The following is an 18,761-nucleotide window of genomic DNA, read 5'->3' as shown; positions in this document are numbered from 1 at the left end:
TTGGGCATTCTGCAGATGCCATCAGAGTTCCTTTTATTTTTACAGCTGAGTTACTTAACAGCAGCCTGTGATTAATTGAAGTCACTTTTATTGATGGTACCTCCATGAATCAGGAATCTTTTGAGAGGCTCCTTCCACTTGAAAACAATTATTCCAATCTGTTGCTTCCCTGCACTGAATAACAGGATATATAGACCTGTAGCAGGTCTTAGGTTTGATCCAGGTTTATCAGCTGGTGGAAGGCTGGTGCAATTGGTCTCAGTTGCTTTTTATTAGGGAGACAGCCACTGGGGAGCACTATCCAGCAATCCTAGTTAGGTTCATCTGTGTCAAATTAGGACTGATTGCCCTGCTCAGTCAAATAACAGCAGTTCTGAAGAAAAATCATATTGAACTCAAAATGTCAAATATTTCTTTCCACACGCATGCCACCAGATCTGCTGAAATTCTCCAGCACTTTGTTTCTATTTTAACTTTCCAACATGCATAGTATTTTCATTTATTAATAGAATATTTTTTGTTGCCGGGAACAAAGAGGACAGTTGTCTGAGTTTTGAGTTTTAATATTGATGACTTCAGAAAGTACTAACATGGAGAAAGGAATGACTTGCAACCTAAAGCTAAGCTGGTGGCTCTGCTGGATGTTTTGAGATACAGAAGATAACAAAGTGAAGAGCAAGAGGGCAAAGTTTGGTTGTGACCGTTTGAGTGACTATACTCTTATTTCTTTGAAGTGTTCTTGGTTTGCATAATTTTCTGGCTGAGGGATGAGTGAATTACTGCCTTTGAGCTCTCGATGCAATGAATGAGATGTTAGATTAGTGGAACTGGTTAAAAAAAATCTAAATGAACCTGCCTTGGATAATTGAATAGAAACAGCAACTAGGACTTCTTATGCAGTAGAACTCATTCAAATGTTAAGATTAGATTAGTAATGTTAAGAGGGAGAACATTTTTTTTAATAATGTCCATTCCATAAGTTGGGAGCAATAATAATGGATGATGTAACAGTGAGATGGGACCAACTGCTCATGACATATAAGGTTCACTGATGCAGTTCACTGAACATGGCATCAAATAGCCCCAGTCAAACTCAAGTCACTTCCAATAAGGGAAAACCTTCCACTTGAATTCTGAAGAATCATTATTGGACTTGGAACATTCATTCTGTTTCTCTCTTCACAGATTTTGCCAGATCTGCTGAATTCCTCCTGGACCTTCTTTTTAAAATTTTTGACTTGTTGCAGTCATATCCAACCCAAAGGAAATTGGTTGTGATCCTTGGTATCCAATCCCTTTGGTCCAAGAACATGGTTGTTGGAATTCCTCAGGATAGTGTCCTAGGCCCAGCTATCTTAAGCTGCTTTACCAATGGCCTTCTTTCCATCATAAGGTCAGAATGGATGTTCATTTATATTTACTTGATGTTCTGTGCCATTTGTAAGCTCTCAGATACTGAAGGAGTCCACGTCCATGCACAGCAAGGCTTGGACAACGTTCAGATTTTGACTGAGATGTGGCAAGTAACAATTGTCAAGCATTGACCATCTCCAACAAGAGAGAATCTAACCATCGCCCTTAATAACTAATGACATTATCATCTTTGCATCCCCTAATATAACATTCCGAAAATTGCAGGTGACCAGAAAAAGAACCGAACAGCCATAATAATAGTGGTTACAAGAACAGGCTATAAGAAACTTCTGTGGATTTAATTCACCTCCTGATTCCCAAAGTCTGTCTCTTATCTGCAAGATACAAAGTCAGGAGTGTGATGGGATACTCTCCACTTACCTGGATGCGTGTGGTTCCACTCAGGCTCAATACCATTCCAATGAGCCTGCTTATTTGGCATTCCATTCACCACCACAAGTATCCACTTCCTCCGCTATCGACACATCGTGGCAGTATTTTACCAAGACAACTTTAACAGCACTTTCCAAATATGTGACTTCCATGGGGTGGCACAGTGGCTCATTGATTAGCACAGCTGCCTCACAGTGCCAGGGACCCAGGTTCGATTCCAGCCTTGGGTGACTGTCTGTGTGGAGTTTGCACATTCTCCCCGTGTCTGCGTGGGTTTCCTCTGGGTGCTCTGGTTTCCTCCCACAATTCAAAGATGTGCAGGTCAGATGAATTGGCCTTGCTAAATTGCCCATAGTCTTAGGTGCATTAGTCATGGGTGAATATAGGATAGGGAAATGGTCTAGGGGGGTTACTTTTCGGAGTGTCAGTGTGGACTTGTTGGGCCGAAGGGCCTATTTCCATACTGTCGGGAATCTAATCTAATCTAATCACAAGGATCGTAGATACATGTGAACACCCATGCCAGCAAATTTTCTTCCAATCATTCTGGTTTCGAACAATATTATATTCCTTTGCTATCCTTTGGCTATAAACTCCCTTCCTAACAACATTGTAGGTATACCCACACTAGACAGACATCACTGGTTCATGAAAGCAGCTGACCATCACCTTCTGAAGGGCAATAAATTAGAGGTGAGAAACAAACGTTGGCCTTGCCAACCACACACTGATTCCCTGAAGGATGAAAGGACTCTGGCTGTTGGTGTGCGAGAACAGCCGGCTGAGCTCTTGCACTTTCACTATATGTAATCTCTGAATGTGGCTGGGAGGTTTCCTTACTGACAGCACAGCTGAAATCAAGAGGTCTCCAGGTAAAGAGCTAAAGCCTGAATATTTCCTGAATTAATCCTGACAATGTTGTAGACTGATTGTTATAAATAAGTTAAGTTTGTCAATGGAGAAGCAACAATGGCGACTTGGCGTACAAAAGCAAAATACTGCTGATGCTGGAAGTCAGAAATAAAAGCGAATGATGCTGGAAATACTCAGTTGTTTCTCCACCACAGATGCTGTCTGAGACAGACTTAACATTTCAGATCTGTGACCTTACATCAGAATAAACTTGCTGTGCTCTGTTGTTTTAAGGAGGCACAAATAATAAAGGAATTGAAACATCAAGTTCAATTTGAACTTGACCAAAGTACGCTTCTGAAACTAAGTGCTAGTTTTATTGCATGTGTCTGTTAACTCCCTGCAGCTAGAAAGACTCAGGTGTACTAGTGGACTTTCTCTCTGGAGCCAATTGAAAGGAATTGAAAACAAAGCTGTTGTTTATTTTTAACATGAGAATTTGAGATCCATTGCTGTATTTAGGCAGTTTCTACAGATTACTATCATCATAGAATCTAATTTTAACATCTTTCTTCCAAGCCTTACTTCAGCGTTTTTGGGATTGTGTGCTTTAATCTAGGGAGCATTGATAATGCTGTTAGATTTGTCTCCTACCTTCATTTTACAGTGGAGCAATGAAAAGCAATGCTGTTGGCAGAATTAACTCTGACTAATACTTTTGTACATTGGACCACTGCAACACAACTTGATGGCTGTTCCTGCCAGTAAAGGGTTGTTAGTATGAAATGGATCAGGAACTCTGTGTGGGGATTTGAAGTGACAGCTGTGGAACTTGTAATAAAATGCACTGCAAGTCAGTATTGCAAGCACCTGAAGAGGGGGAGGGTAAGATTAATCATAATTAAGATGCATTTAATTAACCACAACATTTTTGGAAAGTTGCGTCTTTTTAATTTTCTGTTTTGTCGATAAGATTATCATGAATATTGGGTGCAGAGTGACACCTTCCAAGCAGTAGAAAAGATTCTGATTACTCTTAAAAGAGTTGATGAGTGTAGCTCCTGGAATTCTGGCTGGCAAGCAGCTGTGTTCCTCCTATACATATATGGGGCAGCTGTACAACCAGCTGTCGTTTGGTTTGAATCATTCAGGCAGGAGCTGCTGTAAATAGACCTGTGTGTAAGTAACATAATACCTGCTCAGATTCCTGTCAGCAGATGAGTTTTAGATTTCTCTACAAACCTTTTTAAGAATTAAAAATGAGCAGTTATACCAGCTAAAAATTCTATTAAGGAGGTCAATGAAATCACCCTATGAATGTATTGAGGTAATTTCAGAAGACATTTGATTCTGAACTGAAAAGAAGTGTTTTTTTTCCTTGAAATGTAAGTTTAAATTCACAGTTAACTTAATAAAAAAAACATAAAATTTCCAAACAACCTAAGGCTGCTTAGACATAATGTTACAAACCCTTACAAACCCTTACCACCTAGAACAACTAAAGCAGCATTTACTCGGCACTACTACCACTTACAATTTCTGTTCCATGGCTCACACTGTCTTGACTTGGAACTCTATTAGTTCCTTCATTGGTGCTGAGTCAAAATCCTGGGACTCATCCTTTCGAGAAGCACAATAGGTGTACCTATATCATTTGGATTTTAAAGGTTCAAAAAGGCATTTCAGCACCATCTTCTCAAGGGCAATTAAGGCTGGGCAATAAATGCCTAGCCAGCAACACTTAAATCCCATGAGAGAATAAGGAAAAAAAAAGTTCAATTGCCTGAATGAATTCAATAACCCAGCTTCTATCGGATAAACAAATACTAAATCACAAACAATTGACAAGGTGCAATTTTCAAGAGCTTACATTTTGGGATTGTTGGGTGAAAGGGAAAGTTCTTGTCAGTTTTCTGATTTTCTAATAGGTCATAAACTGAGGGGCAATGAACACTTCTCACTCTGCCTGATCAAAATGTATAGAATCACTAGCTGAAATTTCTGAATGTGTTTAACTGCATGTGTGTTCATTCTGAAGTTACAATCCGTTTTAGAGAATAATTACAGCAAAAGCTGACAGCATGGTCATCATTTCTATCCTAGAATCCAGACCATTATAGGTTTAGCCCTTTATAAATTAATTGTGATAGAAGGTTTCTCAGAATGTACTGTATCTGTAATCAATGTTTATGGTGAAACCTTTATATTGCATTGTTTCAGAACCTTTCAGTTAAGTATACAACTTTTTAGGTAAATAATGGATCATTTCTATATCAAAATCCTAAGTGCAGTTTTCTTTACTTGTATAACTTTTATCACCTTCAGACCAGATGACTCTAACACTCCCATCTTTCAGCCTTACCCTTTGATGAATTCCAACTTTTCAAAAATTGTACACTTGTATGTTTTGGACTAAGGCCTGTTTGCATATCATCACTTTCTGCGCAGACCTATGTTAATTCCCAGTTCTCCCATATCTGGAATTTAAAATACTCCATTTCTCTGACAAGAGGATGGTCTCCCTCACTTTACCTCATCAATGACTTCAAAGGATTCAGCTGCTTTATTGCTACTTACATGAACTTCTTCCCTAAACCTTTCCACTTAAATTTCCTCTTTTAAGACTTCTTAAAATACAATGTTTTGGCTAAGCTTTTGGTAATCCATGTTATTCCTTTATTTGTCAGTGTCTCTTTCCTTCAAGTCTCTTTGATAAACCTTATAACATTTTTCTATACTAAAATGTGATTTATGAATGCACATCATACAAACAGAATATTACAATATTTTTAAGGCAAAGTTAAGTGTATTCTACTAACCAAGGAGATGAAAGGTTACTGGGGGCATGCAGGAATGCCGAGCTGACATTAAAATCAGTAGGGCCAAGCTCAGATTGAAATGCCAGAGGATGCAGGCCTACCTGTCTAGCCTTTCCTCATAAGGCAATCCACCCATTCCAGGCATCAGTCTAGTAAACTATTTCTGAACTGCTTTCAAAGCATTAACATCCTTCCATAACTGCAGTGACCTGTACAGTACACAGTACTCCAGTGCGATCTTGCCAATATTCTGTAGAACTGAAGCATAACCTCCCTACTCTTGCATTCAATTCACCTCACAATAAAACATAACATTCTCTTAGCTTTCCTGATTGTTTGCTGTGCTTTATGCTAATCTTCTGGAATTTGTGCACTGGGACACCGAGATCTCTCTGCATCTCAGAATTCTCCAACTTTTCACAATTTAGATAATATGCTTTTTCTTACTCTTTCTGTCAAAATGGATGCTTTCACTCTTTTCTACATTACTTTCCATTTGCCAAATCTTTGCTCACTCACTTAATCCTTCAATATTCCTTTGTAAGCTCCTTATGTCCTCTTCACAACACACTTTCCTACTTTGGGTCATCAGCAAATTTAGCTTTGGTCTTGTCATCTAAATCATTTATATAAATTGTAAAATTTGAGGGTCCAGTGCTGACCCCTACGGCACACCATATGTGACATTACACCAGCCTGAAAAAGACAAATTTACTCCTACTCCTGTTAACTAGCCAATCTTCTAATCATGCCAGTACATTACCTCCAACACCATGACCTTTTATTTTGTACAGTAACGTTTGATGTGGTACCTGATCAAATGTTTTCTGGAAATTGAAATACTATACATCTATTGGTTATCCTTTATCTATAGTATAAATTCAAACAACTCCAATAAATTAGTTAATCATGATTGGCATTTGGCTAAACCATGTTGGATCTGCCTGATTGCCTTGAACTTACTGAAGTTCCCTGTTACCATGTCATCATAGAATCCCTATAGAACATTGAACATAGAACAATACAGCGCAGAACAAGCCCTTTGGCCCTTTGATGTTGCGCCGACCTATGAACTAATCTAAGCCCATCCCCCTACACAATTCCATTATCATCCATGCGCTTAAGCAAGGATTGTTTAAAAGCCTCTAATGTGGCTGAGTTAACTACATTATCAGGCAGGGCAAAGAACTTGCCGCTGACATTTGTCTTAAACCTATCACCCCTCAATTTGTAGCTACATCCTTATATACAAGTTGATGTCATCATCCTAGGAAAAGGACTCTCACTGTCCACTCTTTCTAATCCTCTGATCATCTTGTATGTCTCTATTAAATCCCCTCTGAGCCTTTTTCTCTCCAATGAGAACAGAGCCAAGTCTCTCAGCCTTTCCTCATAAGACATTTTCTCCAGACCAGGCAAGTGTGGAAACGGGCCATTGAGTCCACACTGACCCTCCGAAGAGCATCCCACCCTGACCCACCCACCAAATACCTGAAACTGTGTATTTCTCATGACCAGTCCACCAAGCTTGCACATTCCGAGACACTATTGGCAGTTTAGTGTGGCAAATCTACCTAACCTGCACATCTTTGGACTGTGGGAGAAAACCCATGCAGACATAGGGAGAATGTGCACATTCCACGTAGACACTTGCCTGAGGTTGGAAATGAACCAAGGTCCCTGCCACTGTGAGACAGCAGCGCTAACCACTGAGCCACTTATGTCAGGAAGAAACTTCTAACAATTTCCCTATAACCAATATAAAACTGACCTTGGTTTCTGCGTCCCTCCCATTTTGAATAAAGGAATGACATAAGTCTTGTCTGCACGGCATGGTGGCTCAGTGGTTAGCACAGCTACCTTACAGTGCCAGGGACTCGGGTTCGATTCCTGCCTCGGGCGACTGTCTGTGTGGGGTTTGCACATGCTCCACATGTCGCTTTGGTTTCCTCCGGGTGCTCTGTTTCCTCCCACAATCGAAAGATGTGCAGGTTAGGTGAATTGGCCATGCTAAATTGCTCGTTGTATTTAGGGATGTGTTGTTTAGGTGCATTAGTCAGAGGTAAATATAGGGGAATGGGTCTGGGTGGGATACTGTTCAGAGGGTCAGTGTGGACTTGTTGTGCTGAAGAGCCTGTTTCCACACTGTAGGGATTCTATATCATTTTTTAATCTAGAGGAATCTTTCATGAATCTAATGTGTTTTTGAAAATTAAAATCAATGCACTAACTATTTTTAAGACCATAGGGTGAAATCCATTAGTCCCACCCAGCAATTTGCCAACATGCAATTTTTAAAAATTACTCAATACTACTTCCTTATTTATAGTAATTTTCTTGAATTCCTCTCAACCTTCTATTCATGATTTAAATATTTCTGGGATGCTACTTGTATCTTCCTTCATGAAGACTGAAGAAAAATATCTGTCAGTTCATCTGCCATCTCCCTGTCCTCCATTGCTAACTCACTGGACTCATTTTCTGTCAGATCACCAATCACATTGCTAACTTTTGTGGCTGTTTTTATATTTTTGGCTAAATTTCTCCCTCTTTTTATTAATCTTTAAGAAATAATTTGCAGTTTTTAAAAATATTCTGTCCAGTCTTCTGACCTGCTACCAGTCTTTGCTGAATTATACATCTTTTGTTTAATGTTGTCTTTGAATTTTTTTAGTTAACCATGGATGGTGGGTACGTCCCTTAATTTTTCTTATTGTCGGAATGTATCTATTCTGCACTTTCTGGTATGTTCCTTTAAATGTTTGCCATTCTACTTCTATTGGTCTATCCTTTATCCGAAATCACCAGTTCACTTTTCTCTAGCTCTGTTTTCATGCCTGGGTAAATCACCACTGGTTACCTTTTAATTTGGCTGTTTATGAAAATGTCTCATGGATAATCAAGAACTGAAACTTCATTGCACGTAGCAACCAAAATAAGACCCCTCAAGTAAGTACGTTAAGCCTTACAACTCAACTTGGCTGTGACCTGATTAATGCTGGAAATTTGCTACGACTCCAAATAATAGTTTCTGTCGCTGATGTCCAGGGTTTGATCCACGTGCAGCTAATGCACCTAAACAACACATCCCTAAATACTACGAGCAATTTAGCATGGCCAATTCACCTAACCTGCACATCTTTCGATTGTGGGAGGAAACAGAGCACCCGGAGGAAACTAAAGCGACATGTGGAGCATGTGCAAACCACCACGTGCAGTCTAAAACTTGCCTTCTTATTAAAGGTAGCTTCAAAGTTCTGATCCTGAGGAATTCTGGTGTTAGAACATAGAGCAAAGAAAATTACAGCACAGGAACAGGCCCTTCAGCCCTCCAAGCCTGCGCTGATCCAGGTTCTTATATTTAAACCTGACGCCTATTTTCTAAGGATCTGTATCCGTTTGCTTCCTGCCCATTCATGTATCTGTCTAGGTACATCTTAAATGATGCTATCATTCCCGCCTCAACCATCTCCGTTGGCAGTGTTCCAGGTCCCCACCACCTTCTGCTTAAAGAACTTTCCACGCGTATCTCCCTTAAACTTTTCCCCTCTCACTTTGAACTCGTGACCCCTAGTAATTTTGGTCTGCACGCTGGGAAAAAACTTCTTGCTGTCCACCCTGTTTATACCTCTTATGATTTTGTAGACCTCAATCAGGTCCCCCCTCAACCTCTGTCTTTCTAATGAAAATAATCCTAACCTATTCAGCCTCTCTTCATAGCTAGTGCCCTCCATACCAGGCAACGTCCTGGTGAACCTCCTCTGCACCCTCTCCAAAGCATCCATGTCCTTTTGGTAATTTGGCAGCCGGAATGTACGCAATATTCCAAATGCGGCTGAACCAAAGTCCTATACAACTGTAACATGACCTGCTAACTCTTGGACTCAATACCCTGTCCAATGAAGGAAAGAATTGGACCACTTTACTGAGCTGCGTTGCGACCTTCAGGGAATGATGGACCTAAACACCCAGATCTCACTGTATGTCAAATTTCCTGAGGACTTTTCCATTTACGGTGTAGTTCACTCTTAAATTCAACTTCCAGATTGACCTCCATCTGTCATTTCTCTGCACATCTCTCCAATCTATGTATATTCTGTTGTATTCTCTGACAGTCCCCTTCACTATCTACTACTCCACCAATCTTAGTGTCATCTGCAAACTTGCTAATCAGGCAACTGATACCTTCCTCCAAGTCATTTATATATGCAAAACTTCCTTCCACTACTACTCTGTCTCCTGTTGCCCAGCCAGTTCTGTGTCCCAGTTGAATCCTTACACAATTTTCTCTCTTTCAAGTTTGTGGTGTGAAATTATTGATGATGTTTTAGATTCTTTCATCCGCAATACTGCAAGTCTACAACTTGCCTTCTTATTAGAGGTAGCTTCCTTGTTCCTTGTTACATTTGGCATTGACTATCTATTTGAAGATGCAGCTTTCCTGTGATTAACTCCTCAAATTATTCTACAGGGCAATAATTTGTCCTTGTGGCAATAAAGAAACCAGTTATCAAGCCGATCTCAAATTAGTTTTGTCCATGTAGCTTCGACTCCCTCTTTTCCCAGACATGGCTAATTGTTTTCAATTTCTGTAGGAATATGTTCATTTTCCTTAACAGTTTATTCCAGACAGAGCTAATGGTGCTTCTTTCAATTTATGAACAGTTATTAAAGTTCTGAAGTTTACACTATCACATACCCTTCAATTGCCCTTGTTTAAATTCAAAATCTTGGGCTCACACTTCTTTTCCTGAAACTATATATAAAATTCAATCATATTATGCTTGCTGCATTGAGTATAGTTCAGTAATTTTTCCGATCTCATTGGTAAAACCAGGTCTGCTATAGCCTGCTTCTTTGGTTGAGTGCTGGTCTAAGAAATTGTCCTGAAAGCATACAATGGATTCCTCATCTAAACTGTTTGTTCCCATATGATTTTTCTAGTCTGTGTGTCAGTTAAAATCTCCCATGACAATTGCTGTTTCCATTTGAGAAGCATCCATTATTTCTTCCTTGATACCTTGGCCTACCATGTTAGGAAGCTGTACACAATTCTCACAAATGACCTTTTGCTTTTATTATTCCTCATCTACTCAGACAGCTTCTGAATCCTGGTTTCCTAAAATTTACATCATCTCTCTCTCTATTGAGCTAATGTCACATTTATTTAACAAAGCCACTTCTTCACCTTTTTGAGCTAACTTGTGTCTCCTAAATATAACACACAGGTCATTCTGCTATAATGCACATTTCATTAATGTGTATTCGCTGTAATGGGATTGACAAATTGGGAAAACTGTTTCTAAAGCACAAACTTTTAAAACGTGAGTTGGCTATAATGTGACTAGATCACCAATACTTTAAACGATGTTTCTAAAGTGTGACTTTTCTATAACATGGGGTTGCACAAGATCACAACCACTGCATATTAGAAGAACTTACTGTACCCACCTATATTTAGGTCCCAAACTAGGTCAACTTTCAGCCACATCTCCATAATAGCCACTGGATTGTACATATTTATCTCAGTTTGGATTACGAGTTCATCTGTTTTGCAGCTCAGTTGACTGAAAGGCCGGTTTGCATGGAGAGTGATGCACGGGTTCAATTCCCATTCAGAGTGCAGATCGCGTGAAGGCCCTGACTTCTCAAGCTCACCTTTTACCTGTGGCTTGGTATCACTTGGGTTAAAGCACTATCAGTCATCTCTCTCTAATGAAACAGTAGCCTATGGTCTGCTAGGTCAATGGCAAATTAACCTTTACTTGGTTTTGAATGCTACGTGCCTTAACTATTTTTCTTTATTACTTTTGTAACCCAGAGCACATGTCCTGAACCCTAACCCTAGCCCTAACCCTAATCCCAACCCCACTTGAATGGCTTCCTGTACCTTGGTCATCTAGCGCATCCATCCCATAGCCCTGTCCTCATACAATCAAGCTGAGAGACTTCCAAACCTGTTGGACATTTGCACAGGCTCATACTCCTGTCTTCTAGGTCCCTTGACCTGTCTCACTTCCTCCTCCCTCGGTCACTGACGTTATCAGCACACCCTATCCTAAAAAGTGTAACTGCCTCCTGATACAACTTTCCCTCTCCCTGATGCTTTGCGGTGTCTGTGATTCCACCTCCAGCTCATGTACTCTGAGCAAAGCTGCTCAAATTTCAAACATTTGTCACATAAAGTTTACCTTGGAGCACAATGGTATTCTTGAGGTCCCATATACTGCAGCTTTGAGATCCTATCTGTACTGTTATTCTTAATGAATTTGCATTACGTATATACTTATACCATTCACTACTTTATGTTGTGTTTTATGTATTCTATTAACTTTACCACCAGTATGTATACTACATTAAAACATGAGAATAGAACATGGTTAAAACCAATAAACAAACACTTATTTCGATTAAGTAGTTGGCTGTGTCAGATCTGGATCTTCTGTTTGGGTTTGAGCCTCTTACCTTCCAATCCTTTCTTTCCAATGCCAGCCAATAAACTTGTAGACTTTCTGTGATGCTTCATGATCTTGAGCATCTCTGTCAAGTCCTGAAAGTTTTTTTCATGTCTGGTGACATAGTTCTAAATTCTTAAATCACTCTTCATATTGGGATCCTTCTCCAATGATAATATGCAAGTGACTCCAAATTGCACATTTTAATTGTTTTTCATAATCTGCCTTTAGTTTTCTCCAGCATTATTTCTCAGCCCATGCACAGTCTGCGTCTTTGATTGGGTTATCTGTTCTCACTAGACAGCAGATCCAATGGACATTATGTCTCAACCCTCAGTTTGTTCCTACATCCATGTATGTTATTGCTTTTCATTGTACCGTTGTCTCCACACACACTTGGTCATCTCTTATAATTTTCTTTCCATTTTCTTCCCAAACCTAGTGCGTATAAAGCACTCAAAGAGATTTGTAATATGAGCGGTGCTATAGAAGTATAAAGTAAATATGAGGATATTAAATGAACAATCAGGTTATTTTAGGGATGATAAAAGGTTCATAATTTTTTATCAGGTAGTTTTTGTTTTTGGAAATGTTTGTTGATAAGCCATGGTACAAAGGTTTCCCAGTCATTGTACAATGAATGCAGATTGTTTATATAGTTACCAAAATAAGTGCACTTGTAGCGAATGGAGTACCTAACTGTTCATTGGTTGGCACTTCCTTCCTGGCCATGATGTGATTCAAAGTGAGCAATTCTTATAAAAGCTGAAAATAATATCTGAATTGTTCACACTTTTATAGTAGTGCTTGATCATTCAAATGATCTTACAACTAATCATATTTATTGCTATAATGTATACCACATGTTCATTTTCATGTGTTTCAGGTTTTAGAGGATAATGACTATGGGCGCGCTGTAGACTGGTGGGGTCTTGGAGTTGTGATGTATGAAATGATGTGTGGCCGCCTTCCCTTCTACAATCAGGATCATGAAAAGCTGTTTGAACTCATTCTAATGGAAGAGATCAAATTTCCACGTACTTTGTCACCTGAAGCCAAATCTCTTCTTTCTGGGTTGTTGAAGAAAGATCCCAAACAAAGGTGTGTGTTGGCTTTCTCTGGGTTGTAGAAGGGATATAATTACAAATAATTGCACCAGCAATGTTTGCAAGTCTGAGCAGTGCTTGAATACTGTTAGAGGATGCAAGCTGATACTATCAAAATTTAAATTTTGGTTCAGAAATTTGTACGTTTTTAGCATATGCTTTTGAAATTTCATCACTATACTTATCCAGATATTCTTTACCAGATAAGAATATCCTCTGCCATTTTAATGTATGTTACCTGTAGAACTAGGTTTTACTGACGAGAGAAAGGCCATTTGGATTAAAGTCTCATTTACCTGCTGAGGTGGATGTAAATGGTTCTATTTGCAATATCTTGAAGTGTATTAATTCTGGCCAGCATTTCCGCTGGCAACGATTTTATCCTTAGGTGTTACTAGTGAAACAGGTAATCTGACCAATTATGTTGTTGCTGTTTGGTGTCTACAAATTGAACTTACAAGTTGCTACACTTTGAAGAATTTTGGGCATCCTAATGATTAGATTAGATTACAGTGTGGAAACAGGCCCTTCGGCCCAACAAGTCCACACGGACCCGCCGAAGCGAAACCCACCCATACCCCTACATTTACCCCTTACCTAACACTACGGGCAATTTAGTATGGCCAATTCACCTGACCCTGCACATCTTTGGACTGTGGGAGGAAACCGGAGCACCCGGAGGAAACCCACGCAGACACTGGGAGAACGTGCAAACTCCACACAGTCAGTCGCCTGAGGCGGGAATTGAACCCGGGTCTCTGGCGCTGTGAGGCAGCAGTGCTAACCACTGTGCCACCGTGCCGCCCACATGATCATAGACATGTTATAAACAAATTGCAATGTTTTTCTACTCACACCTAAGATCTGGAAGCAGTTCCTTGATTTGGCTTTGAAAGTCTTTAGCAATGAATTAACTTTAGCTAAATATTTGATAGAGTGTAAAACTATGACATTTCAAATTATTTATCATTCACTTACTTTGTAAAGAATTCCACATCAGGCATAACATGAAGATATATAATACTAAATAACTGTAAATGTTGCTAATTATGTGTACTAGTTTTGATCAGTTCACTGTATTCCATTCATTTTTATACTTGCCTTAAAAAAAACTTTCAATAAAATATATTTTGTGTACTTGCGCATTAAGTGATTAATAAGGCAGAAATATTTCAAGTTACTACGTTTTCTTTTACAAAACCCATCTATTTTAGTTTTTGTTTTGTTCTTAGTTCTTCCATGGTGCACACCATTACCTGACCAGGCTGCTGACTTTGAATCACCTTCAGTAGCATCTTGCTACTGAATATTCTCTGGTACTGTTATCTTATAATTCTGCGCAGTGGAGTGATTTACCCAGTGATGATGAGTGGGACTAGTTTTGTAAACTATTGAATGGCTGTATTTGCTTTTGTGGAGATAAACTGAAATTGCTGCAGAATATTTGTCATTGCCTCTGCCCATTTGGCTTGGTTTATGGTACTTATTGAGAAATTGAGCTGCACATCAGGATTTGAATACTCAATTTCAGCTAAGATTCTGATGTAGCATAGAAGGTTACTGTGCTTTGAGAAACGCTACACTTGAGACACAAGTTATTAAACCAAGGTCCAACATATAGATTTTCAATAACTGATTTTAAATACGAGCAAAGGCACCCAGTGTTGTGGCTGATATTATTTTTTCCCTGTTAATTGATCCAAAACAAAGCAGAAGAACCAGTCACTCATCTCTGTTATCTCAAGATAATACTCATATGTTTGCTTATAGTCATTAAACTTCAATTGACGTAATTAATTGTATGAAGTGATGTGAGATGTATAATGTAATTATGATTTCGTAATATGTTGGAAATTGGCATTGTTGAATCTGTGAGACTTTAACATGGTGATATAATTTACAACAAAATAACTCAAATTCATTTCAGACTAAATACTTTCATGTATGTGCATTTTTGAATATTATTTGCCTTAGGCCAATTTTATTTCCTTTTGCATCCGAGATAGAAAAATATCTCAATGTACATGTTTTAAGACCATTATGTAAATGCAAGATGTTGCATTTCTCACTAGGTTGGGTGGTGGCTATGATGATGCAAAGGAAGTAATGCAAGACAAATTCTTTGCTGGAATCAAGTGGCAAGATGTCTATCAGAAAAAGGTGATGAAATATATTTAAGTTGATCTAGTTTGTACTACAGGTGCAGAACTTACTGAATAAAATTGGTCTGAATGTATTCATTTACGGAGAGGCTTAACTTGCACTGAATAAGTCTTTCAACACTGAATTTAAAATTGTAATACGCAGGAACTGCAGATGTAAACCCTGCATCCTATCAATGACCACACTGCACTATTTTGTTTAATCCTACTTTTTTTTTCTCTGTTATCCAGTCGTTCTTTATACCTCTTCTAATTGTTGACTACTTTGTTCTCACTGCACCATCATTTCATGCATTCTGGGGAAAGGAGTTTGGAAGGTGAGAATGTGCGGTAAATCCAATTTGGGAAGTTGGCTATAGTACCACTCAACCACCCTGTTACAGTAGGGGTATTTTTCATAGGGTGGGGCTTAGCTATATTGTTGATACTTTACATATGGCGGTGCTGTACCTGAATAAGGAATGTTGCTAATAGTTTCTTGAAAATGAAGGTATTCCACTTCCCAAAACCAGCATCACTAATATTGGTAAATGTGAAAAAACAGGAAGTCAATGATGTATTTAATAAACCCACTTTGTGTTTCCGTGACACTGCTGCACAAACAAATGATCACTTTTTATTCCAGTATAATCTTCAATTTGAGTTTTTTTTATTGTGAGCTCAATGAAATAATAACATTTTGTATATTCAACAGCTAATTCCACCATTTAAGCCTCAAGTGACATCTGAGATGGACACAAGATATTTTGATGAAGAATTTACAGCACAAACAATAACAATCACTCCACCTGATCGAGGTACTCATTACTTTTCTAACAATAGCCGATTACATTGTTCCAAAAAAGTTTAGTCAAATTTTTGAAAACACAGCACTTGTCTGCTATACTGATGAGGCTCTTGTGTTGAACAGATGGCAGCATGGAATCCATAGATAATGAGAGAAGACCACACTTTCCCCAGTTTTCTTACTCAGCCAGTGGAAGGGACTGAACTCAACTGCCTTAAAAAATGAATAAAGGAAATTGGATCAAATTTTTAAGGACTTATAATGAGGAATGAGCATGAGAGGTTATCAGTATCATCTGGTTGGTTTTTGGTGATTTGGACAACAATGTTTGCTGTTTCAAGAAAGTCTTCATTTGTGATATATTGGAATGTGAGCTGCTACTTAAACTGAAATATTGTTTCCTGTACACTGAACTAATTTTAAATGAGCAATCATGGGAGCATGCATTTGGAATACAGGGGTACCATTTTGATTGACAGGACAGTGGAAACTGATATTTTGAATGGAACACATCCTTTATTATCGCTACATATTTATGGTCCACCCAATTGATCAGAAAGAATTAAAATTCTATTTCAGTAAAATGCTCATTATGCTTGGTTCCTTGCAAATTATTTTCATACCTATAAACATATGGAATGATCTATCCAATCTATTGCCAACAAGTGCAAGATCTAACTAAGATAATAGTGCAAAAAGTAAATCTATTAAGTCAGAAATAGCTCATTAAGCACTACAGGCCCAATATACATTACTGTAAAGGTGAACTGTACTCTGGAATCCAACCAGAGCTTCGGCTACAATTTGTTTACCTATCTACAACGTGTAAGCATCAAATTGCCTCAGTGAGGCATGATAATATCTTCAGCGTGGGAACTTTGCTGCAGTGTATGAGGAGAAATTGAAATCTAGAACAATTGTTTGCATTTCAGTGTTCAGCTTCTTACTAACTGAAATACATTCCACATATTATCTTGTTTATATGTAATAAACATGCCATTTCTTTGATGCTTCCTAGGCATCTTTGGATTTTGCTTTCACAGTTTGGTAACACTATTTATCATTTTTTTAAAAATTTAAATCAATTATGTCAATACACCAAATTTAATGCTTGATCATGAATGTTGAGGATGTTTGTTTCCGGATGTTATTGTCCTAAATGGAGCAGAAAAATATCTATCATACTGTATTCAAATTGTAATGAATCAGTTCAGTCATCAGTTACATTCCCTTGAGATTGCTCACATCATTCTCGCTCATCTACATGGAAATTGCAGGATTGAACTGGTACCCAATGCACTATTTGTGAGTAAATGCTCTACAAATGACTGTATTTTAAACACTCAGTAGTTCCTTCTTTTCACTTGGCATTTGGTGGATCAAAGATAACTACTTTAATTAGGTATTGGTAAACAAAACCAGTTACCGCTATTTTGTACACTTGTAGCATTTTTACATATATAATGTAACAATTTCCTTTGAACATGAATAAATAAGAGATATAACACCTGAAACCTATACTCATTGTATGTTATACATTGACCATGCATTTTATTTTAGCTATGGGCAAAGAAAATTACTGTTTAACCTTCTCATTCTTGGAATGGCAGGCTTTTACTAGAAGGGGTTACACAATGATCAGCACTAGGGCCCGCTTGTTCAGTCTATATAAACTATTTGAATGTTGGGGACCATTTATAATGCTTCCAAATGTTCTGATGACACAAAACAAGGGTGGGAACATACGTTATGAGTAGGCTGCAGGAGACTTCAAGTGGATTTGAACATGGCAGTTGAACTATCATGTTGTCACAATACAGTTAAAATATGGACTTCAAACATCTGATTTTAATAGTTGAGGCCTTCATAATGGTTTTAAAAAGGAAGGAAAATGGACTTAGAATAAATTATCTTGAAGTATAAATACATCAACTGCAGAAATTTGCACCATAGGTTAGCAAGCATTAAAAAATACACAAATTAAGCACCAGGCTTTATTTCTCAAGGGATAGAATTGAAAAGTAGAGGAATTATCCTACATCAAATGGTATGCTGTAGCCTACATCACATGTAGGCTACAGCATACCATTTTGGTTTCCATATTGTATAAAACAACCATACAGGCACTAGTGTGCAGGGAAAATTAACTAAGGCAGTGCTGAAGCTATTAGGGTGTATGTATCAGCAAAGGTTGTGAGTAGACATATAGGAAATCTTTAAAATTATTAAAAGTTTTAATGGAGTTGATATGGAATGAGTGTTTCCTCTTTAAGGGAAGAATATTAACTAGATGACATCAAGAATCTAACAGGAAATATGGGAGAAACAGGGTGGTGAGAATGCAGAACTCCGTGCAACAGGGAGTGGCTGAAACAAACATTGCATTTGTGGAGAAACTAGCCAAGCAGAAGGAAGAAGGGAATAGAGGGTTACACTGGTCAATTTAGATGAGAAAAGATGGAGAAGACTTGAGTGGAGCATAAATGGTAACACAAACTGGATGGGCTGAATAGCCTGCTTTTGCCTAGTATTTTTATGTCCAGATATGAAATTTTTTTATGCATTTGAATCTGAAACAACTTTAAAAAACCAACGTGCCTCGTTATTCCATGGGTTAAATATCCTTTTCCACAGGTTCTCCATTCAAGCTTTCATTAATTAAATCTTTGAAATCATTTCTCATTGTAAGTAAATGTAAGATACATATTTTTGTGGAGCTGATTAACCTGCACCATGTGGCAGTGTAGCCATCAATGGTTGGCACTTAATTCAAG

The 18,761-nt window shown here is 38.3% G+C and overlaps 1 protein-coding gene across 6 annotated transcripts in view; it reads left to right on the top strand.

Annotated features, from left to right (window-relative positions):
• akt1 (v-akt murine thymoma viral oncogene homolog 1) overlaps positions 1-17,656 on the top strand; it is a 129,351-nt gene extending 111,695 nt beyond the window's left edge. For 3 of the 6 annotated variants that reach the window (XM_043697562.1, XM_043697563.1, XM_043697565.1), the window contains 4 exons: positions 12,819-13,033; positions 15,111-15,198; positions 15,895-15,997; positions 16,111-17,654. In XM_043697562.1, coding sequence (XP_043553497.1) covers positions 12,819-13,033; positions 15,111-15,198; positions 15,895-15,997; positions 16,111-16,190 — 486 coding nt within the window. In that variant the 3' untranslated portion in view covers positions 16,191-17,654. Of the gene's footprint in view, positions 1-12,818; positions 13,034-14,270; positions 14,355-15,110; positions 15,199-15,894; positions 15,998-16,110 lie in introns of those variants that run through there. The other 3 variants (XM_043697564.1, XR_006312763.1, XM_043697566.1) reach the window with 3 other exon arrangements.
• Positions 17,657-18,761: the final 1,105 nt, after the last annotated feature.

This window comes from Chiloscyllium plagiosum, chromosome 10 (assembly GCF_004010195.1).
Source record: "Chiloscyllium plagiosum isolate BGI_BamShark_2017 chromosome 10, ASM401019v2, whole genome shotgun sequence".
In the NCBI taxonomy this organism is placed as follows: Eukaryota; Metazoa; Chordata; class Chondrichthyes; order Orectolobiformes; family Hemiscylliidae; genus Chiloscyllium; species Chiloscyllium plagiosum.
This window is presented reverse-complemented; position numbering and strand designations above follow the sequence as displayed.